Source organism: Panthera tigris, chromosome C2, assembly GCF_018350195.1.
Source record: "Panthera tigris isolate Pti1 chromosome C2, P.tigris_Pti1_mat1.1, whole genome shotgun sequence".
Lineage (NCBI taxonomy): Eukaryota > Metazoa > Chordata > Mammalia > Carnivora > Felidae > Panthera > Panthera tigris.
In genome coordinates this window covers 94,930,747-94,955,541 of record NC_056668.1, presented here as the reverse complement: position 1 = coordinate 94,955,541, position 24,795 = coordinate 94,930,747, and the positions used below count along the sequence as shown (strand labels likewise).

The 24,795-nt window shown below is 35.6% G+C and overlaps 1 protein-coding gene across 8 annotated transcripts in view; it reads right to left on the bottom strand.

Moving 5' to 3' along the window:
- Nucleotides 1–24,795, bottom strand: part of PHC3 (polyhomeotic homolog 3) — a 91,223-nt gene that overhangs the window by 41,213 nt on the left and 25,215 nt on the right. For 7 of the 8 annotated variants that reach the window (XR_006207667.1, XR_001509721.2, XM_007077069.3 and 4 more), the window contains 4 exons: nucleotides 16,817–17,063; nucleotides 8,591–9,462; nucleotides 8,249–8,296; nucleotides 2,775–2,925 (listed from right to left, as the gene is read on the bottom strand). Coding sequence is in view for 6 of the 8 variants with exons in the window: in XM_007077069.3 (XP_007077131.1) it covers nucleotides 2,775–2,925; nucleotides 8,249–8,296; nucleotides 8,591–9,462; nucleotides 16,817–17,063 (1,318 nt within the window). In the remaining 2 variants the exon portion in view is untranslated. The remainder of the gene's footprint in view (nucleotides 1–2,774; nucleotides 2,926–8,248; nucleotides 8,297–8,590; nucleotides 9,463–16,816; nucleotides 17,064–24,795) is intronic. The other variant, XM_007077070.3, reaches the window with a different exon arrangement.

Sequence of the window (24,795 nt, the reverse complement as noted above, 5' to 3'; positions counted from 1 at the left end):
ACAGGTGAGAAACACTGATGTTATGAAAGTAGAAAAATTACTACATTCTCTAGATTTAAGATAACTACAAGAGAAAACACAAGTAATAGGACTTTGCCACAAGGTACTCTACTTATTCAAAGTCTCATTTTCTGAACAAGATCTGTGAGCTTTTTTTTTAATTTTTTTTAATCTTTATTTATTTTTGACAGAGAGAGACAAAAACAGAGTGCCAGCAGGGGACGAACAGAGAGAGAGGAAGACACAGAATCCGAAGCAGGCTCCTGTCTCTGAGCTGTCAGCACAGAGCCTGACATGGGGCTTGAACTCACGAACTGAGAGATCATGACCTGAGCTGAAATCGGACGCTTAACCGACTGAGCCACCCAGGAACCCCCATGAGCTTTTTTTTAACAGATGCTTTTTACTTGTATGGAATTTTTAGAGATTTACAAAAACTAAATACTGGATGGAAACAAATCCCTCTGTTTTTGCAGGGTTTGCTTATTTTATGATTTGCTGAGAGCTATTCTAAAAAATCAACCTGTGCTTGCTCTGCCCCTTCATAGACACTACAGAAGAGTAGTAGGTATGAAGTAAATGAGAAGAAGATTCTCTACACTGTACCTAGACAATTTAGCCTGAGGGATACACGTGACAGAATCCTGAACTGTGTTCCTGAGAGGAAAAAAAATGTGAAGCTGTGTTTGTGTTCCAGTATTTCAAGTGCTTAAACTTTCTTTGTTACCATGAGTAATGCTTTTAAGGTAATTCAGTCACAGTCACAATGCAAGGTTAGTATCCAATTAAACTTTTATTTCTGTCTTTAAATCAAACTCCAGGAAATCTGCAGCAAAATTAAATCCATTTTCAGTGTAGAGAAACTACAAAGATTTAATACTATAGTTAGATTTTCCTAAATCTAGTTTTTGTGGTATTACTTTGAGTAAACAAAGGCAATATTAAACTTGTCTTAAATATTTTATCTAATTTCACTGACTAAACATTTTCTGTTTTTCAGGAGGGAGAAAATGTTGGAAGAAAACTGATTTCTCCCTTTTTGTGCCTTCCAGAGATTCTCACGGATAGTAAGGGAATAAGGGTTAGAGTTGTGGCACAACTGAAACAAAGGGATGGCAAGAGTAGCTTTGGTAGCAAAGTCAGTGTCCTGTTACAATCTGTGTCTGTACCTGTGACAGGGGTTCTTATTTACTGTAAATAATCACGAGAGTCATAAGATATTCAAGAGGACTGAATACTTAACAAGGAAGACTGAATCAAGATGACTATTATCTGGATCAAGCTTTCTGTAAAGAACCATATGGGCTCTACAACTACTCCTCTTTGCCACAAGAACACGAAAGTCAACATAGACAATATTTGAATAAATGAACGTAGCTGTGTTGTACAGAATTTTATTTATGGACAATGAAATTTCAATTCTGCATAATTTCACATGGCATGAAATATTACTCTTCTTTTGATTTTCCTCTACCACTTAGAACTTTTAAAACTATCCTCAGCTCATGGGACATGCAAAAATAGATAGCAGAAAAGATTTAAAGCATGAACTGTAGTTTGCCAGCCCTGATCTAAATTAAATATTCATAGTTTTTAAAAATCTAACATGGGGGCACCTGGCTGGCTCAGTGGGCAGAGCATGCAGCTCTTGATTTCAGGGTCATGAGTGTGAGCCCCATGTTGGAAGCAGAGTTTACTTTAAAAATGTTCTTTTAGGGGCGCCTGGGTGGCTCAGTCGGTTAAGCGGCCGACTTCAGCTCAGGTCATGATCTCGCGGTCCGTGAGTTCGAGCCCCGCGTCGGGCTCTGTGCTGACAGCTCAGAGCCTGGAGCCTGTTTCCGATTCTGTGTCTCCCTCTCTCTGACCCTCCCCCGTTCATGCTCTGTCTCTCTCTGTCTCAAAAATAAAAATAAAAATGTTAAAAAAAAAAAAAAATTTAAAAATGTTCTTTTAAAAAGAGGGAAAAAAAGAAAAGCTTTTATTAAATAGATACATAGATAAATTAATTGAAATCTAACTTGGAATGTATTTTTTTAAGACCTAGACAGAGGGCTATATGAGTTTTATTTTAGTAAATGTTTTAGTTTTAGTAAATGTTTTATATAATGTTTTGTAAAATGTTTTAGGTAAAATACCTAGGATTCACAGTCATGTTAATATCGTGAGGAGGAGCATACAGAAGATTTACTTGATTTCATGAGTAGCGCTAAAGTAGTGAATAAAAATTTAAATGCTTAAGGACAATGATTTTTTTAATCCATGTCTCTAGTAAAGAATTAGTGAGGCTTAATTTAAGAACTGTCTGGGAAAGAATATTTTTAAAAACGCACTCAGCCTGGATCACAAGTAATTACGAGGAATGCCAGATATGACTCAGAATGTTTTGTGATTTCTGGAAAACATAAGTGAAATCTTTTTATAGAACTTTGATTTACCCTAATTTTTAAGCTTAGAAATAGCTTGACCAATGAACCTGATTGGGCATATAAAACATATCTGTAAAAACTACTAAAAATTAGAAGGCTAAAGTATGTTTTTCACTTGGGTGGCTCCTCATCAATTGTTTTGTTTCTCATGAAAAAAAAAGAAACAAAAAGAAAATCTTGAATTCTGTTATATTTTGCTGTAAATAATTACATAAAAAACTAGTTTAATATCATTTCCAGTGGGGGTTCTATACTCACTTTATTACACTTCATTAATTTTACTTTACTCAACTTTATTACTAACATTTACCTAGCAGAAAATTTCCCCAAATTTAGGTATTTCCTCACCTAACAAAGGATGTTCGGAAGTCAAATCTTCTCTGCCCACAGTTATAGCTGCTGGAGACAGTGTGGGTGGTGGTGGCGTTCTGTCCATCCGAACACATTCATCTGACTCTTCTGGCATTTCTTCTTCACACACATCTTCTACTTGATAAACCTACAATGACAAACCACACTGCCTTAAAAGGTTTCTAAAAATATATTTACTAAGGTGTTCCTAACTTAATTGGAAAAAAAAATAAATTCTAAGTGTTTTAAATTTTAAAAAGGCAAAACGACCATGGAAGCAGAGTTGAAACTATTTTAGCTTCTATTTAACAGGTTGAAAAGAAAACTTTGAAACAACTCAAATGAGGTTTTTCATAATGCTCGAAAATATTTCACTGAAAGTAAGTTGCGAATCAGTATCTAGGCTACAAATTACTAAAGTTTCCCAAAAGGTGACAGTCAAGTCAGGACATATTCTTAATTTTGAGAATTAAAAAAAAATTTTGATCTTATACACTCAATAACTAATTGGGGGATTTGCTATTGTTTCTATTAACTTCCAACTGTCATAAATAAAAATAAATGCTAGTACTTTTCACAAGCACACTAAGTAATTCTCCAAAATGACACATAATATATCAGGGACTGCGTAAAGGACTATACCCCAGGTTCTTCTTTATTATATTTATGTGAATTAAAGATTAAATTATGAAAAATAACATCTAAGAACATACAAAAAAGGTATGCAATTACATCTTTAATTCTTTAATCTTCTGACCTACTCAAGAATCTAATGAATTTTTATAAGCTAGTATCAGGTAAACAGAAAATACATGTCCTTGAATTAATACACACCCAAACCCACCACTCCTAAGCCATCTGACACATTATTTTTAGTTCTTCAATACTGTTTCATACTTACAAAGTTTTTAATTTTTTAACTTGACCTTTGCAATCCAATGCTAAAGAGTATACTTAAGAAAACATGGACTCAATCTGAGAAGGTACTATGTAACTAAAAATAACTAATTTTTCATTAAACTTAAGGCTGTTTTCAAAGTCCACTTCTAGACTATTTTTATCATTATTTAATCATTACTTTTAATTTTTTTTATTTAATGTTTATTTTTGAGAGAGCGTGAGAGACAGAGTGTGAGTGGGGGGAGGGGCAGAGGGAGGGAGAGACAGAATCTGAAGCAGGCTCCAGGCTCCAGCAGTAGCACAGGGCCCGACATGGGGCTCAAACCCACGAACTGTGAGATCATGACCTGAGCCGAAGTTGGAGGCTTAACCAACTAAGCCGCCCAGGCGACCCGATTTAATCATTATTTTTGAAAGATGATAGGTTACAAAAAACAAAACCACAAAGCAGTTCCTTTTTCTAATATACAAAGCTTATTACTTAAATTTACAAAGGTCGTAACTTTTTAAGATTAAACTGATTAATAATTATAATAAATGTTAAAACAAAAAACCTTTCAACAACATTCACAAAAAACTTGAGGTGATATCTAATACTATATGTATTTTTTATACTATCTTTTAATCAAACTATTGAAAAAGCCTGGTGATTTGAAGTATATCTTGGTCAATATAAAAGTGATCAAGATTTCTAAAACCAACATAAACCAAATGTTATAAAAGGGACTATCAAGTTTCATCTACAAAGGCATAGCTAACAGCAATACAGTTTAAAAAAAAAAATTAAGCGCGTGACCCTTGTTCAGCTCAGGTCATGATCTCATGGTTCATGAGTTCAAGCCTTGTACTATTAGTGCAGAGCCTGCTTGCTTGGGATTCTTCTCTCCCCCTCTCTCTGCCCCTCCCCTGCTCATGCTCTCTCTCAAAATAAATAAATAAACCTAAAATAAAATTAAAATTAAAAAAACCAAAAAACACCTAACTTCCAAAGCCTCTAATTTTTTTTTTTTTTTCTGAGAGAGAGAGAGAGAGAGGGAGGGAGAGGGAGAGAGAGAGAGAGGGAGGGAGAGAGAGAGAGGGAGCAAACATAAGTGAGGGGCAGAGATAATCCCATGCTGACAGCATGGAGCCTGAAGTGGGGCTCGAGCTTACCCGATGTGGGGCATGAACTCATAAATGGTGAGATCATGACCTGAGCCAAAGTCAGTTGCTTAACCAACTGACCCACCCAGGAATAAAATATCTTAAAAGAAAAAAAAAAGAAGATCTTTTCCTTTTAAAAAATTTAAAAATCCTAAAAAAATAACTTTAATCCTCCTGTTGCTGATAATTTTATACCAAATATGATATCCGGAACTGTGATGTGAATCAACTAAGTAGGCTACATTTTTAAAAATTATTGGGGCACCTGGGTGGCCTCGGTTAAGCGGCCGACTTCGGCTCAGGTCATGATCTCACGGTCCGTGAGTTCGAGCCCTGCGTCGGGCTCTGTGCTGACAGCTCAGAGCCTGGAGCCTGTTTCCGATTCTGTGTCTCCCTCTCTCTGCCCCTCCCCTGTTCATGCTCTGTCTCTTTCTGTCTCAAAAATAAATAAATGTTAAAAAAAATTAAAAAAAAAAATTATTTGCTCCCACCCCTGCATCTGGAAACCTGTTTCACCAAGGGAGATTCCTTGCCTGTCTGGATCCTCAGAAGTGAAAGCAGTCATTCATTATTGTACAGTACAATAATGAGAGCTGCTAGTATCTGTTCACATGCCAATTTTTTTAAAATGATGATAATGTCCAACACAGGTAAAGTCATCCAAAAGGAATGTCCTAGGGGTTAAAGGGAAGAAAAAAAAATCTTCTAACGAGGGGCATCTGTCATAGTGATTACCTTAATTTGACAGTGGCAGGTATGTTGATCAGAGGTTATTAGAAAAGTATGGTTTTATCAACCAGTTAAGGTACACCTGTGCAGCATTCCTTTCTTAGATATTTCCTTAAAATGTTTAAATTCTCTCTTTAATATTCATGCTGCCACAAAGTCTAATCATGCAAAGAACTCTGATTTTTTAAAAATAATGAACAAGTTTGAAAGGATAAAAAGAGTCACTAATAGCATATTCTGAAATAATCTATGAAAGAATATTATAAAATAATTTTCATTCTTTATAGGTAATTCTAACTAAACATACTTTCTTCCAAATCTGCTATGTAAAGGCAAAATAAGTTAATAAAAAAAGTAGGAAATCTATCTATCACAGACATCTGGCACCATTAAACATAAAAAAATCTAAGTGCAACAACTAAAATATTGAATAAGACAAAGAAGTTGATGTTTTACTCACAAGATTAGGAAACTCCACGATTTCTGTTTAGCCCATAACTAAAACTATTCTAAAACTAGCAATGACTGCCAAACTTACCTCAATAAAGTACCTTAGTCCTATCTGTCTACTTTTCCTAAATAAACTGTGGGACATTTATTGGTTCTAAATTATCTACTGTCACACATCATACCCATATATCAATGAAAAATTTTAGTTTCATAAATGTATCTTTTATAATATATATTTTTAAGAACTACACTGATGGGGGCACCTGGGTGGCTCAGTTGGTTGAGCGTCTGACTCTTGATTTCAGCTCAGGTCATGATCCCAGAGTCATGGGATTGAGCCCGACATCGGGCTCTGCACTGGGTGTGGAGCCTGCTTGGGATTCTCTCTTTCCCCCTGTCTTTCTCCCCCACACTCTCTCTAAAATAAAAATTAAAAAAAAAAAAAAAATACCCTGATTTAACTTCGATATTCATACTTATCTTTCAAAATGTTACATCTCTTAAATAAATATATATTCCTATCTTTAAATATCTGAAACAACCAGGAAACTGAAGAAATGTGTAATTCACAAAGAAATGTGATTTGATAAAAAAAAAATCAGATTTGATCAAAGGTAATAAAAGAAAAACATAGTTTAATAAATTTATCTTTGAGAAAGATAAAAAATAAGATAACACAGAAACATCTACAGTATGTATGACCACACCAGTGATAGCAGAAAAATGTACTATTTTCATGGGGGGAAAAACCCAAAAAAACTCCAAAATAAGATAACGTACATTTTTTAATTATTATTTTTATATTCATTAAAATAAAATTATTTTTTAAATTTATTTTAATGTTTATTTTTATTTTTGAGAGACACAGAGAGAGAGAGAGAGAGGGAGAGAAAGAGAGCACACAAGTAGGGGAGGGCAGAGAGAGAGGGAGGCACAGGATCCAAAGCAGGCTCCAGGCTCTGAACTGTCAGCACAGAGCCCGATGTGGGGCTCAAACTCACAAACCGTGAGATCATGACCTGAGCTGAAGTCGAATGCTCAACCAACTGAGCCACCCAGGTGCCCCGATATTTCTATCCCAAAGTTTCTCCTAACAAAGATAACTAGAAAAATAGTAGGCACAGAAAGAAATTTTACTTTTTACTTGTAATTACTGTACACTTTGAAGCCTGTGTTTTTATGTTACAATATCCACTATAAATTCTTCAGAAATCTAACAGATATGGAGACACGATAACTGAATGACAAACTTATTTCTAGATGCCCATTGCTGTTTCTGTCAAGTTGTTGTTATTATTTTTTTTTAGTACTCTCTACATTCAACATAGGGCTTGAACCCACGACCCCCAAGATTAAGAACTACACGTTCTTCTAAGCCAGTGACACAGACACTCCTCTGTCAAACTGTTTTTCATAAAAGTAAATCAAAGTGGAATTCAATCTCTCTCTGCATATAAACATCAATGAGGATGACAAGAATAAAGAATCTATAAATTTGCATCCTGTGAACCAAAATGTTTCCCATTGAAGAACAGACTTTGAAACTCCTTTCCTTTCTGAATTAGTGGTTATTAATTTTTAAGTGATAAAACCGCTTCAGTGAGGTTTAATACAAAACCTCCTTTGGGAAGACTGTCTTCCTCAGTTACAAACTAATTATGGATTTGATCGTTCTGCCTAGACATTTAACAATCTTATTTCAACTTTTATTGTAAATCATTTTATAAATATAAAGTCTTTTAGAGAATGTTTAAAAAAATTCTCCAGGATAATTTTCTAGGCAACAAGTACCTTTGCTAAAGGTTTATTCTAAAAATTTCACCACGATCTATCTCAATTATTCAAAACTTTTACTCCTCCCAGTGGATTTTTTCATCTTCAGATTCAATTCATCCACTCAGTTTTTTTAGCTTTTTAAATGAGAAATCTTAAGTACATATTTTCCCTTCATAGAAATTTAAAAATCACAAGTTTAGTAATTCTAAAAGATGGTCTACAGTTAATGTTTTTTGCAAACTTGGATTCTTTCCTAGAATAGATTTATTTATTTTATTTTATTTTTTTACAAAACTTAATTACAAAATGTAATTGTACCCAAAAATTACATCATACAAGCATACCTCCACCTTGAAACCAAAGCCCCTAAAGGCCCAGGACTTCAGAATGCACACAACCAAAAAGGTCAGGTAGATAAACCATACGTTTAAGAACATACAAGCCAACAGAAGGGATCTATGAAGGATAATCACCTTAAGAGAAAAAACTTTGTGCAGATGACACTGGTTCAAATGCATTCCCTTGGGGAAAAAAAATCAACTCTGTAAAGATAGCAGATGGATTTGTTTAAATAGTAATAAAATTAACGAGGGACTTTAATAACCATCACAAATTATCAAGCATGCAACCATACTACAACAAATGGCATTTTTTTTTTTTTTTGCCCATATAGCATGTTTGTCAGACACTGACAGATGGAAATTTCAAGCTTTTTAAATTCATAGGCATTTAGATCTAGCAATATAACATAATGTGGGAAAAAAAGTTTTTACTCTCAGTTCAGCAAGAAAGTCAAAGAGCTTCCAAGGGCTTACCACTGGTGGATCAACAGGTGCTGGTGGTTGTACTTGTAGGTTTACCGCAACAGTCTGTGGAGGAGGAAGAGTCTGAAATGGCAACTGGACCAAAGCTTCTGCAGCTGGAAGCTCCTCTTCTGACACCAAAGCATTCTGCACCAAAACCTGGCCCTGGGATAGAATTTCAGGCTGCACTTGTAAAGACTGCATAGACTGCAAGGGCAGTGGTGGAATCTGAGCTGGAGGAGATGTCGACATCTGTGGAGGGGTTGCAATTGGGATTGGAGAGGACTGCAGGGTTGAATATGGCTGGTGTGATGTTGGAGACACAATCTGCTGACCTGGGGACACCAAAGCGGACTGCTGAACTGGGCCAATGTGTACAACAGGGGAAGCTGGAAGTGGAAGATGGGATGGAAGATTCAGCTGTGCTGTAGGTTGCACCTGATTAGCAGTGGACTGCTGCAGGTTTGACCCTGGCTGGAGAGCTGATGACACAAGAGGGTGTGGCTGAATAAGTGCTTGTGGATGAATAATTATAGTAGGAGACTGACTTGGTGAATGAGGCGGTGGAGGAGACACCACTACAGACTGCTGTGCTGACTGTGACTGGCTAGGAGACATTGTTAAAGAAGGGGGATGGCTCTGAATTGGTGAACAATGCTGTGACTGGGCATTAGTAGGTGCTGGAGGAAGGCCATGGTTTTGGAGTGGCATACAGTGCTGGGATGGGGGTGGGTCTTGAGTTGGATTCTGAAGTGTGATTGGCTGAATTTGCTGTTGCTGCTGTTGCAATATCAGCTGATGATGGGAAACCTTGGGAGGTGGTGAATGAAGAGGAATCTGCTGATGTTTTATTAGAGGATGAGGCTGAATTGGAGGATATGAAGCTGTGAGAGAAAAAAATGACAATTAGTATTTTTTCCAGAAATATCATAAACATTTTTAAATAAATCTAAAGGAGGCAAGTTTTCACATCAGAATGTCATAATCTCCAGAAATCTTTTATAAGACTTTCAGACAAGAGTGATTTGAAAATATAATAACAACTTTTCCTCAGAAAACTATAAAGACTTCAAAAAATAACCTTACTGTGATAAGGTCAAAAGAAAAACTGCCTAAAGCAATTGATTCATACATCTGAAATATACACATGATTTATTCTTATTAAATTTTATAAGTCATCAGAATATCTGCAGTAACTTAACAAAGTTTATCCATCTGAATTCCTTTTTGGGGAGAAGAGAAGAAGTACCACGAACAAATGTAATATGTATATAAGTAACTTCAAAGTCATAAATATGCAATATCAAAATTCATAAATGTCTCATCTTTTCTAATCTATGTCTAAATACTCTTCCAACTAATAGTCAATGTAATTATTTATAAAGCTTCCCAAATAACTTTCCAAATTTGAGCCAGGATAAAAAGTTGGTACTATTTGACTCAGAAAATGTTTTGTATAAAAAGTAAATTCAGCTAAGCAAAACACGTGTCAATTCTGTACCACTGTTCAATAATCACTGTAACTAAGAAATAAAATCTCAGAGGCCATTCCAAATCTAGGAGAGCATTAGTTTTGCTTGCAGAGAGAATCCATGCTGTCTAAATAAATGATCTTGTTTAACTTCTCTCCCCACCCACCAAAAATAAAAAAACCAACAACAAAACCTACAGTGATCTATCACTGATACTATCAGTTTTCTCCACACAGGAGTCACTCACAAACAGGGATAATATATGTAAGAATTAGCAAAATCAAGTAGTAAATATTTGTCCCATCATTATGCTTCTTCTGCATACTAGCGTGTATGTTTACACAGAGGGGGATGCTGGGGAAATCCTGTTTACTTAAAAATGGACACTAGTTTCACTAGAAGATAAACTGAAAAGATTGCTTAATATCATACAAAAGCTATATACACTTAAAATAGGTCTAAAGACTCTGCAACATTTTCTTTAAATCTCAGAATGTTAAGATAAACCTTGCATCTATTTTTGTACTTAACCACATTTGTGGCAAAAAGCCTTATGAAACCTTGTAACAACTTTAATATTCTTGCATTTGGTTGGTTATCATTTAAAATTTGGAGATCCTTTAAGGAAATTAACATCTGATTAACATCTCAAAAGAGAGGGTTCAACAAATATCCACAAATTGTATTAAGAAAAATGGAGATTAGGTCTAAAATTTCATTTAACAAAATAATTCTCACATAACTAGATTAGCACTTCAAATTAAGACTGAAAATTTTACACTAGTACTTTATAAATGTGTTGATAAAGATTATATTATAGAACATTCAATAAAATCTTGAAATTCTTTTTTTTAAGCTTTTTTTTTTTTTTAATATTTATTTATTTATTTTGAGAGACAGATATGGAAGGCTCATGTGCACGGGGAAGGGGCAGAGAGTCCTCAGCAGGCCTGATGCAGGGCTTGAGCTCCCAAATGGTGAGATCATAACTTGAGCCAAAATCAAGATTCAGATGCTTAACTGACTGAGTCACCCAGGTGCCCCCAAATCTTGGAACTCTAGAGAATGTCTTTTCTCCAAAGGGCTCAAGATACTATTTTTCCTCTTTTAAATATAGGGAAATAGAGTTTTTTCCAGGATAACAGCAAAAGCCCATTTTAATTCAACTTTTTAAGTTGTAATTAAAATTTACCACTCTTTTAAGTTTCTTTTTAAGTTCTTCTATTTGAGAGAGAAAGAGAGCATGAGTGGGGAAGGGGAAGACAGAGAGGGAGAGAGAGAGAATCCCAAGCAGGTTCTGTACGGTCAGCACAGAGCCCGATGCCGGGCTTGAACTCACAAACCGTGAGATGATTACCTGAGCCAAAGTGAAGAGCTGGATGCTTAACCAACTGAGCCACCCAGGAGCCCCAAAATTTACCATATGATTGAACTACAATGTACATCATATTTATGGGAATAAAAATTCCTTCTCAGCTCTAGCAAATAAGCAATCTTTTTTTATATTCTAGAGCTGATAATTCAATACTCTCACCTAAATTTTTGATGAGACATCAAAGTGAGTCTATATATTTTATATTAGTCCATAAGTCCAACTGATAAGCATATACATTACAGAATAATTAAGAGAATATCTGAAGCAATACTTCTTTTTACAAGAAAAGCCCTAGTGTTCTGGAGAATATCATGTTTGTTAACTTCTCTGATTTTAATAAATATTATTGTTAAGATGGGCTTATATTTGGAGAGTTGATTATCATACTCTCTCACATATGTAGAATTCTTTATACAATTACTTACAATTAAGTACATTATTAATTACACGTTATTTTTTTTAATGTTTATTTAATTTTTTGAGAGAGAGAGACAGAGTGTGAGCAGGGAGGGGCAGAGAGAGAAGACGACACAGAATCTGAAGCTGACTCCAGGCTCTGAGCTATCATATCAGCACAGAGTCCGATGCGGGGCTCAAACTCATGAACTGTGAGATCATGACCTGAGCTGAAGTCGGATGCTTAACCGACTGAGCCACCCAGGCACCCCAACAATTACACGTTATTGTAAATTATTAAACATATTATTTTATTAAATAGTTATAGCAACCCCATGAGGCAAACAGGGTACTATGATAATCCAATATATTACAGATGAAGAAACTGGGCAGTTAAGTGCACTACCTGAAATCAGCTGGCTATTAAGGGGCAGCACTGGGTCTAAAAGAACCCATAGCCCTAGCTGAGTCTGGGTTCCTCTTATGGACTGAATGTTTTTGTCCCCAAAAATGCGTATGTTGAGACCCTAACCCCTAATGTGACTGTATTTGGTAATGGAGCCTCTAAGGAAGTAATTAAAGTTGAATGAGGTCAGAAGGGTGGAATCTTTACAAGAATATACATCAACATCAGAAAGCTCAATATCCTCTCTCCTGGCACTCAGATGAAAGGCCATGTGAGGACACAGCAAGAAGGCAGTCATCTGCAAGCCAGGAGGAGAGCTCTCACCAAAAACCAAACACTGCCAGACCTTGACCTTGGGTTTTCCAGCCTCCAGAACTGTAAGAAAATAATTTTCTGTTGTTTAAGCCACCTAGACTATGGTATCCTTTATGTCAGCCTGAACAGACTAGCATAGGCTTTTCACTACATATTAAATCCATGTCTACAGAAAGTGGTATATATTTTTTCCAACTAAACTGATTTTGTTTAGAAAATTTTGTTTGGAACTGAAAGCTCTAAACTAAAAGCTCTAAAAACTGCTATAAAGACTTGAACTCGAATACAGTTCATGACAATATTCAGATATGTGGTTGTTGTTCACCTTTATTTTATATATTAAAAATACATTAACTATGAAGTGAGAACTACACATTCAAAAAGAAATGATGAGGGGTGCCTGGGTGGCTCAGTCAGTTAAGCGTCTCACTAGATTTCGACTCAGGTCATGATCTCACGGTTTGTGAGTTTGAGCCCCATATCCAGCTCTGTGCTGACAGTACAGAGTCTGCTTGGGATTTTCTCTATCCCTCTCTGTCTCTGCTCTCCCCTACTCACTCTCTGTCTCTCTCTCAAAAATAAACTTAATTTTTTTTTTAATTTAAAAAAATGACGGAAAAAATCAAATGATTTTAGTACCCTAGAAATAAATATAAAGAAATAATAACCATGTCCATTATAATAATTATTAGTCTATACTGCATTAGGACACCAGTAGATTTTTCTCATATTTGAAAGCAACTTATAGGAATAAGCATTTTTCTAAGGAAAAAGACAAATTACCAATTCAAGAATCTCAAAAAAGAAAAAAATCTTCATTTCAGACTAACTTCCCACCAACAAGTGCAGAAAAACTAAGAGTGGAAAAATACAGTTGTTTCCTAGACAGGAGATATAAATTACTTTGCATAACTGCAGTGTAAGGCTTGAATGAATTTATAAGTTTGGTAGCTGCAAAGGTTTTTGTGGCTGAGGGTGTTTCATTGGTTTTGTTTCTAATCAACAACACCATGGGAAACTGGAGTTTGGTTAGTACACGTTAAGAGATCTAAATTTGGAATTGAATTGTCCTGAGACTCTGATGGTTTTAGCCTACCTGTCTCCTCCATACACACATAAAATACTGGCTATCAGAGGAAGGCAACTATAGGGATACTATCACACTATCAATGAAAAAAAAGGGGAAGAGTAATTGTCAACTTAGAACCAGGTATTGGGACTCTTGAATTTCAGCTCAGGTAATGATCTCAGGGGTTTGTGAGTTCAAGTCCCACATCAGGCTCCACAATGACAGTGCAGAGCCTGCTTGGCATTCATTCTCTCTCCCTCTCTCTCTCTCTCTCTCTCTCTCTCTCTCTCTGCCCCTCCCTCCCCTCTCAAAATAAATAAACTTAAAAAAAAAAAAAAAAAGAACCAGGTATTGGGAGTTCAGTAGGACTGAAAATCTAAAAGTAGATCTCCTTGCTTAAACTCACCCTGAAAGAGGTCCTAGCTTTCTTTGAAGGTAGCATTCTCTTTGGTAGTAAACTAACCCACCCTTCATTATAATCTATCATAACTGTAAGAGTCACTAAAAACTGTCCCCTAAGCAGTCATTTCAAGTGCAGTGGGTCACTGCTTGTCCACACTGACTCCTCTATTAACACTGGCCAGAGGCTGGTTTGAGGCTGAAAATACTCTGGACAGTACAATACAAAAATCCTGTTATCAAGCCATACAGAGAACAGCACCTAAGCACACATATGTTTATAAAAAAGAATTCACACCACACTACACTATGAATGGATTTATTAATTTATACATTATAACAAAGCCTGTACTTAATTTCCAAAATTCAAATGGAAAAAAAATCAACTATTAATCCAACAAATATTTACTGTCCATCTATTGTAGAAAGTGTTTATAAGGTACAATTTATTGCTGTCAAGATTAAGGGATGAAAAGGTGAATGTGAAAAAGGATTAAAGGAGTTAATAATTGTAAAGTACTTGACATGTAAGTGCTCAATATTATTATCTTACTCTCAAAGAGCTTACTATCTAGGGAAAAGCTAAGTATATAAATAACTATAAAAGAAAAAGGACCATGAAGAAGCATAAAAATGCTATACAAGTTCAAAGTGATGAGAGATTTCTAACTAGGGGAATCAAACAATTACAAGACACTGAGGTTGGGTGCTGAGGATGCTGGCAATATTAACACAGAGGAAAGATGTAAGAGAAATAGGTTTAGGTGAAGAAAAAGGAGACTTCAGTAATATAAAATTAATCTTTAAAAAGTAATGCAGAGTTTTAAAAAGAAAGAAGACGCTTACTTGATGAAGTTGATCAAAGGAGGGGTTTTTTAAGTTTATTTACTTATTTTGAGAAGGACATTTATTAGAAATAACTTTTTTTAAAAATTTATTTATTTTGAAAGAGAGAGAGAAAGTAGGCATGAGCACACAGGGGAGGGGCAGAGAGAGAGAGTGAAAGAGAATCTCAAGTGGATCCTGAGCTGTGAGCACAGAGCCTGCAAGGGGCTTGAACCCATAAACCATGAGATCATGAACTGAGCCAAAACCGAAAGTCAGACACTCAACTGACTGAGCCACCCAGGTGCCCCAGGAGGATTTTTAATGAAACATATGTGATGTCTAGCCCAGTGAATGACACACACACACACATACTTTCAATAAGCAATAGTTGAAATAGCTATTGAAGTAACATATGCAGATACATATAGGAGAAATCTAAGTATGCATGAGAAGCAAAATAAAGGATCCAGCATGAGGGAAACAAAAGATGCTGTAACAACTACAAGAAAAAGTCAGGTGCTGGTAAAAAAAAAAAAAAAAGAAAAAAAAAGAAAAAAAAGATGCAAATCAATGACACAATCAGTGTTAACTTTAAAGTAGAAAGCAGATAACTCCTTATCTTATTATAAGTGAACAAAGCTCAACACTGAGAAATTCTGAGATGAATAGAACAGATGGTAAGGAAACTCATGCTGGATGGCCCCAACATTTTCAGCATGAGAACCGTGAAACAGTTATCTGTGGACAGCAGAAGGTTTCAAAGGTTGATGAGAATGAAAATGACTTAACTGACTGCCTGACATCTTCCTCTCAGAAATGAAATAAAAGACGGAAAAAAAGCAACACGGTAAGGGAAATAATTACACAAAATCCTTAGTTTTGGAAAGTGGTAAACTCCACTCACTAATGACAACTTTAAACAAAAAATGTGTGTTTTTTAGAGGTTTTAATTTTGTTCCACTAAAGCATATTAAATAAACTATAGGCAAATCTTTTTTTTTTTTCTTTAAAGCTAGAAGGTTTTATAATAACAAGCACTGACAGGATGTGGAGAAAAAGGAACCCTCTTGCACTGTTGACAGCAATGCAAACTGGTGCAGCCACTGTGGAAAACACGATGGAGCTTCCTCAAAAAATTAAAAATAGAACTATCCTACAATCCAGTAATTACACTAATGAGTATTTACCCAAAGAATATGAAAACACTAATTCAAAAGGATACATGCACCCCTGTTTTTGCAGCATTATTTACAATAGCCAAATTATGGACGCAGCCCAAGTGTCCATCCATAGATGAATGGATAAAGATGTGTAGATATATACAATGGAATATTACTCAGCCATCAAAAAGAATTAAATCTTGCCATTTGCAACAACATACATAGGGCTAGAGAATTTAATGTTAAGTGAAACAAGAGAAAGACAACTACCATATGAATTCTTCACATGTAGAGTTTAAGAAACAAATGAACAAGGAAAAAAAACCAAAAAAACAGATTCTTAACTACAGTGAACAAAGGGTTTACCAGAGGGGAGTGGATTGGGGGATGAGTGAAATAGGTGATGGAGAGTAAGAGTACGCTTATCTTGATAAACAGTGATAAAGAGAATTGTCGAATCACTACACTGTACACCTGAAACTAATATAACACTATACATTAACCATAGAAGAGTTAAAAAAATTTTTTTAATCAAATAAATAAAAAATAAAAGCTATTGGTTTTACTAGTATAATGGGAGACCAGCACACAATGAAGATGTTAATCAAATGTTAACTGACCAAAAAAGTTTATTTTATTATTGTAATTTGTTTTAGCTGTTGGGATCTTTTGGTTTCCCTTTTTTCAAGCTACAATACTGACTTTTTGTAAACTCATGAAATTCACATTTTAAAATGTTTTAAAAGCATTGTTCTTGTTCAAGTAATAGACATCTTTTGTATGAATAATGCAACTATTTTCAACAAGTTTTATCCTACCTGGTGCTATTAACTGGTGAATACTTGATGTCCGAGTGACAGCTGTGCTTCGTGATTCCAGACTTGGACTTTCTCCTTTCTTATTACTTTCTGGAGAAGGATCTCGTTGGCTGATTTTAGAACTGGTCACTGTTGTTTTGTTATGACAAATTGTCAATGACTGAGTTTGACTAGTGCTTTTTGGCGGACCATTCTGTGAGCTAGATAATACACCCAACTTCTGGCTGCGTAATGTTAAATTCTGAACCTAAGAACCACACAACAAAAAATAAGGATGAAACAGATGGTATTAATTGAGATGTGATAATCATTACCATTATAACAATGACAACAAGTTTTCATTACGCTTTTCGTACATAAAGTTCCACTTTAAACAACTGATTAATCCTAAAGGAAAGGGGAGTTAGGACTCTAAGTAATCATACCTTAAATTAAGGAAAAAAATTTTTAGAAGACATTAAGAGAATCATTAAGAACAACATGAAAACAGTATGTATATAACAAATGAACTATGAATATGAGGAAATTACTATGCAACATACTGCACTTTGAAGTTACCAGCTCAGAGACAGCCAAAGGGAGGGGAGAGAAGGGTATTCCAGATACGGGAGAAAACCTGAGCAAAGGTGCAGGGCAGAAGAGCCCAGGGTGCATAAGGGAAGAAGGAGCAATTCCTTCAACTTCACTTTGACTTCTGCAGGCCAAGATTGTAAAACACTGAAGGTTACAAAGGCCTCATGTTACATGGGCCTCACTGTTACTACACATACAGTTAGGAGAGTGCACAAAAGATACTGTCATCCTCATATAGATCAGAAAGAGGTACCAAAAGGAAAAAAAAAAACCCATTCTATCGAGATTATATGGAAACAACTCATCTTGTTTTTTTGTTTTTTGGGGTTTTGGGGGAGGGGGGCACTCATCTTGTAAATAAGAAAACTAATTCATCAAATCACCTACCCCATTGTGATAATTATGAAAATCATTTCCCATTAACTCCTTTTTAAAATCCTGTTGTTATGTAATACTAACTTGTCTCTGAGAACTAGATCTTGTGAACTGACAAGACTGTGTACAGACTTGAAATGGCTTATGGTCAAGGCTCCTGTCTACACCCAGGGTTACTCTACACATACTGCCAGTCTGGATGGTAGCAAGGATCATCCCAATGACTCTCACCTGAGGTTTATAACATTTCCAAAGAGCAAGGCAGAAAATGCCTCTCCAAGAGCTGCCTAACCTTTCACCTATCTGGAATGAATGCATTAAATACATTTATGCTAGCACACGGCATGAGTAGGAAATTAAAGTAAAAGATTCTAAAGTGACAAAGCAAGTGAGATACTGCTGCTTTATGAACACTCCTCAGTTTCATGTGTGGTCTGTCTCTAGAACTGTATCATTAACTGATACTCACAGGCGATCCATTCTCTTCACAAGTGCCAAATGCAGTGTTCAGCCAACGACAGACACTAAATAAATGTTTACTTCAGAGCAGTTGAAGCTTAAATCATTCTATTCTGAGCTACTGAAAAAAATTTCTAAGTGAGACTACATGGAGCATCTTCTCTGATTTTTGTCAAATACTCCATAGCAATGTAAGTGGACTAACAACTGCTGTATTACGAAAATTTAATGCAAAAATAAAATGTGCTAAAATCCAGGTTTCTAAGCTTGCCACTGAAAGCGCTCCACAGTCTAGGTCCAAACCACTTCAAGCTCATCTTCCACTACTCCAATCCACAATATTCATTCTAGCCAAACTGTTCTGCTCACCCTTCTCCAAACACATCTTGTACTTCCTTGATGTACTCGTTCATGTACTTGAGCCCTTGACTCAAGTTTCTCTTGCCTAAAATGCCAAATACTTCCTCAAAGCTGTCTCCTGAAGTCCAATCCATTCTTCAAGGCCCAGTAAAAATCACACTGACTCTCCCAAAGAGACCTCTACAAAGTCCCTAGTTAGAAATAACGTCTCCTCCGTCTAGAATGCATTTCCCATTGAAATTGGATCATATTGGCCTACAGCACTGACAAATATCTAGCTTATTTTAGAATTACTAATGTCTCTGTCAATGAAATACTGAGACTCTGGCTGGCAGGCTCTCATCTCTGACATGCATTTTTACACTCCCCACAGCTGAGTGCTACAGACATAACAGAAACTCCACAAGTCTGAGATATTCTCCTATTTCTGATTTTAAAATATATGTTAACTGGCTCTTATTTATTTTTTTGGTAAGTATTTAGTTCTATTTATTTATTTATTTTTTTTTAGCAAACATTAAAATCTGTTCATATTTAACCAAAAAAAACTCAACAAATATCTAGTAGAGGCACATTAAAATCTTTCAGGAAGCAAGGAGAAAGAGCCTAAAATTTAACATCTGCCATAATTGATCTATAAGGTAAACCACATCACAATAATAACCAAAGGTTGAATTATAATCTAGAAAACTTGAAAGTTTTCTTTCAAATGAAAAGCATATTCACAGTAAATGAGGATTTCACACAATGAACGCTAAACCTGTAGCAGTCCATTTCTGTAGAATCATACACCTTTTCTTCTAATTTTACTTTCTGGAATTCTGAAAGAAAATATATGTGTGTCCTTATTATATATTTTATAAACTATATATTATTTATATGAAGAGATAAATTTTAGAATATGGTTGTAATAGCCATGGTCATCTCAGTTTATATGTTTACAATAAATTTCAAATATGTTAACTATACTCAAAGTATGTTACTGAGTTAATTTAGCTGTTAACAGAAAGATCGACATGTTCAGATTTCCTTGACAGAGCTTCCCTCTTGAGAAGAACCCAACCTTTCTAGATACAGAATAGTAAGGCACTCTAATGTCCAATTTGCTTTCATCGGAACTTTTCCTATGATCAAATTATGGAAACGTTCTGACTTTTAAAAATGTCTAGGTTTCACATGACTTATTTCTGCTAATTTCACACATTACATTTTTACAGTGGATTCCTCAAATACTCTCACATCAATTATTTCATTTGTTTCTAACAAATAGCGCGTGAATTACTATAGCATCCCTTCTTTGCAGATGAGGAAACTAAGATTTAATGTCAGACTGCTAACAGTGGAGTTGAGTTTCTAGTTTTTATTTTAAGCTTATTTATTTATTTTGAGAGAGAGAGTGATGAGAGCACACCAGGGGGAGGGACAGAGAGAGAGAGTAGACAGTCTCTGCACTGTCAGCACTGACCCTATGCAGGGCTCAAACTCAGCAACAGTGAGATCATGACTTAAGCGGAAGTCGGAAGCTTAACCAACAGAGCCACCCAGGCGCTCCTGAGCTTCTAGCTCTTAAACCCAAAGGGCTGTTTTCTTCTCAATTCTAAAAGCATTCCCCCGATAACATTGGTAAGATTTGTTGCTTTTAGTCCTGTATCTTTCTGAAAATTATATTTTTTTACTTATTTTTATTTTCTTGGTCATGGTAGGGAAAACGGATGGAGCATTTAAAATAGTAAATAAGGGGGGGCGGGGGGCGGCCCTGGATGGCTTAGTCGGTTGAGTGTCCGACTCTTGATTTCAGCTCAGGTCATAATTTCAGTTTGTGACTTGGAGCTCCACACTGGGTTCTGCATGGACAGCATGGAGCCTGCTTGGGATGTTCTCTCTTCCTTTCTCCACCCTTCCCCGCTTTCATGCACGTGCACTCTCTCTCTCAAAAATAAACATTAAAAATTTTTTTAAATAAGTAATAGTAATCAAAGGTAAGATATTCCAAATTTCTTATTTTTGGATAGTATGCTACAAATAAAATTTTAATACAAAGAAAAAATTAACTGTTATACCAACTTCTGTAAAAGAGTATTAAAATAAAATGTCAACTTTGGTATTTCTCAATTATAAATTCATTGTTTAAAAATTTTCAAATATGGGGCTCCTGGGTGGCTCAACTGGTAAGCATCCGACTTCGGCTTAGGTCATGATCTCACAGTTCATGGGTTCAGGCCCTGTGTCTGGCTCTGTGCTGACAGCTCAGAGCCTGAAGCCTACTTTGGATTCTGTGTCTGCCTCTCCCTCAGCCCCTCCCCAGCTCGTGCTCAGTCTCTCAAAAATAAATAAATGTTTAAAAAAATTTTTTAATAAAATAAAATTTTCAAATATAAGTTTAAAAATTAACAAAGTGGAACACAAATATTTCAAAACAGCCCTGAATTTGAGGAAAGAATATTCAAAGTATTAGCATCCCCTACCACTGCCAGTTTGATTCACTGCCATTTCAAAACCACAATAAAGAAAAAACATTTGTAGATAAATTCCTAAAGGTCAATCCATTCCTTTAGTTTCTCAAAGTCTATCCTTGAATTAAGTCAGATCATCACAGAGCCAAATACCTGTATCACATTGACCTGAATCCCAAAGAGTCACTTTTATAAATTATTTTGACTATGTTCACATTTAAAGATACTACTAAAGACACTGTAAGATGTTTTCTCCATGAGAACCCACAACACAACTCTAGAGCACTCTAGAGAGCATGTAGTTGTTTCCTTAACAACTGGTTTATTCTACCTTGGAAACTATGAATCATTTAAATGGTTGTCTTTCTCTCTTCACTATTAGCTACTTGAAACCTAAGAACCAAATTCATGACTCATCTTTAGATACTGTATAACAAAAATGGTGATTAGTGGCATGTGATAGGTGCCAAGCACTATGCTAAGTACTTTATGAGTACTGTCTCATTATTCCTTATAACAACTCTGAGCTATTTTAGTTTACAGTGAAGAAATTGAGGCTCAGGGCACCTGGCTGCCTCAGTCTGTAGAGTGTGTAACTATTTTTTTTAAGGTATGTTGTATGTATGTATGTATGTATTTAGAAAGTGAGAGAGCACAAGTTGGGGAGGGGCAGAGAGACAGAGAATCCCAAGCAGGCTCTGCAATGATAGTGTAGAGCCCGACACAGGACTCGAACCCACGAACCATGAGATCATGACCTGAGATGAGGTTGGATGCTTAACCAACTGAGCCACACAGGTGCCCTGGGTGTGCCAACTCTCGATCTCAGGGTTGAGAGTTCAAGCTCCACACTGGGTGGAGAGCTTACTTAAAAAAATAAAATAAAAAAAAAGTGAGGCTCAGCCCAGGTAATAGTAACAAAAACATCTAATGAGTGCTATGTATCAGATATTGTTCTATTTTTCAACTATTAACATATCTAATCCTCACTACAAAACTTTGAAGTAAGCATTTTATAAATATTTATTTTATACTGTTGAAACTGAGGCAAGAGATCAATGATATACAATGAGAAAGTGGTAGAGCATGTATTCCAATCGGGAGAGTCTGGCTCCAGAGACCAAACTTATAACACTACGCTACACTATGACCTCGTCCAAAATCAATCAACTGTTAAGTGACAAAGCTGGCAGTTGGTGCTGAAGTCAGAATCTGAATCCGGGTCTTTCTATTCTTCCCTTTGCAAAAAAACTACTGGGTGCCTATAATGTTCTAGACACTAAATACATCTACTATTCATACTTCAACTTACCCTGCAAGTATGTATGACTATTAAACACGTTTGATAACTTGGCTAAAGTTATACAACTAATAAATAACTGAAGTGGGAGATAAAATTAAGTCCATGGAGGACTTCATGCATGTAATTTGATTCGGGAACCTCACTCCTAACTCCATGCCACTTTCCTATTTTAATTTCTGCTTTTTTCATGCATGTTTTCAATTTTTTTATCTCGTTTTATTATATGCATCTTGTAAATCAACTAGAATTTTGTTGGAACAAAGTCAATCATTAAAAAAATAAACATATTCTGGAGGTTGATAATGGTCTTCCTTTATTAGGTTTACAAAACCAAAAGAAAACAGGAAGATCATTACTTCAACAAATTCACTCCACAAAGATATATCAAAAAGGCTCACAGCTCAGGTCATGATCTCCTGGTTCATGAGTTCAAGCCCCATGTAGGGCTCTGCGCCGCCCCTCTCCCACGTGTGCGCATGCAAATACTCTCTCCCCTCTCTCAAAATAAACTTAAAAAAAAAAAAAAAAAAGGTAGGAGCTCAAAAAACAAAGTTAACAAAGGTTTCATTTTGTAAATATGGAAACTAAAGTACAACAAAGTTAAGGAATTGTGGAGGGCTCACAGAGCACATTAGGAGAAACCTGACCACCATCTTTATATTCTGATATATGCAAAATGGTCTTTATTATTCAATAAATAATAAAGAGGTTCTACAAAAAGTATCAAAGAATATTACTACTCTCTCATTTTTTACCTTTTACCAAAAAATTGAGATTAAAAATATAAAGCTAAGGATGATTCTAAGATACACCTATTTCTGCCATACGTATCTAAAACATTTTTTATGGAAAAATACCTAAACAGTATCTATCATACAAAGTATTATTCTATACAATTGTTTTCACTTAAAATTTATTCTGGGTGCCTGGCTGGTTCAGTTGGTAGAACATTTGACTTTTGATCTCAGGTTTGTGAGTTTAAGCCCCATGCTGGGTTATAGAGATTAGTTAAAAAAATAAAATCTTTAAAAAAACAAATTAAAACTTATTCAATTTAATTCATTTTAATCTTTACTGAGGTGTAACTTACATACAGTAAGATGAATAAACCAGTTCTACTGAATTTTGATATATGTATACACCATGTTACCACCACCCTAATGAAAATACAGGACATTTCCATCATCCTAAAAGTTCACCCATACCCTGAACCAGTCAATCTCTCCCACATTCAGTCCCAGGTACCATCAATCTAATTTTTTCACGATAGATTAGCTGTACTTGTTCTAGAATTTCACATAAATAGAATCACAAGGTAGATACTGTCTGGTGTCTGCATTATTTGCTATTATAATGTTTCTGAGATGCATCAGGAGTTTGTCCTTTTTTATTTCTGAGTAATACTCCATAATTTGTTTATCCATTCACCAGTTTAAAGACATTAGTTGTTTCCAGTTCAGGGCTATTCTGAATAGAGCTGCCACAAACATTCATTTACACATCTTTATATGGCTATGTTTCCACACCTCTCAGAGTGAACACCTATAAACAGAATTGCTGGGTCATATGTTAAGTATATGTTTAACTTTTTTTTAAATTTTGTTTGTATTTATTTATTTTTGAGAGACAGAAAGAGACAGAGCATGAGCAGGGGCGGGGGGGAGGGGGTGGAGAGGGGCAGAGAGAGAGGGAGATACAGAATCCGAAGCAGGCTCCAGGCTCTGAGCGGTCAGCACAGAGCCTGATGTGGGGCTTGAACCCATGAACCATGAGATCATGACCTGAGCTGAGGTCAGACACTTAACTGAATGAGCCACCCAGGCACCCCAGTATATGTTTAACTTTACAAAGAACTGACAAACTGTTTTCCAAAATCACTGAACCATTTTACAATGTCACCAGCAATATTATGAAATTGTGGTTGCTCCACATTCTCACCAACATGTGGTATTATGAGTCTCCTTCATTTCAGCCATTCTAGTGTGTAGTGATATTCACTGTGATTTTGATTTTGATTTCTAAAGGGATTAATGATGTTGAACATTTTTTTCATGTGCTTATCATGGCCTTTTGTATATCTTCCTTTGCAAAGTGTTAAATCTTTGGCCCATTTTTAACTGAATTGCTCACGATCTTAATTGAGTTGTAAGCATATTTTGCATATTCTGGATACAGTCTTTTGCCAGATGTATGTACTATGAACATTTTTCCTCAGTCTATGGCCCGCCTCTTCACTTTGGTAACAATGTTTTTTGAAGATTTTAATTTTGATAAATTCCAATTTGTTATTTTCTTTCATGATTAGTACTTTTTGTGTCCTAAGAAAGCTTTGTCTACCCTAGTGTTGTGAAGATAATGCTATGTTTTCCTGTAGAGATTTTGTAGTTTTGGCTTTTACCTCTAAGTCTACATTGTACTTCTAGTTTACTTTTGTGAATGGTGAGGAGAAAATTAAG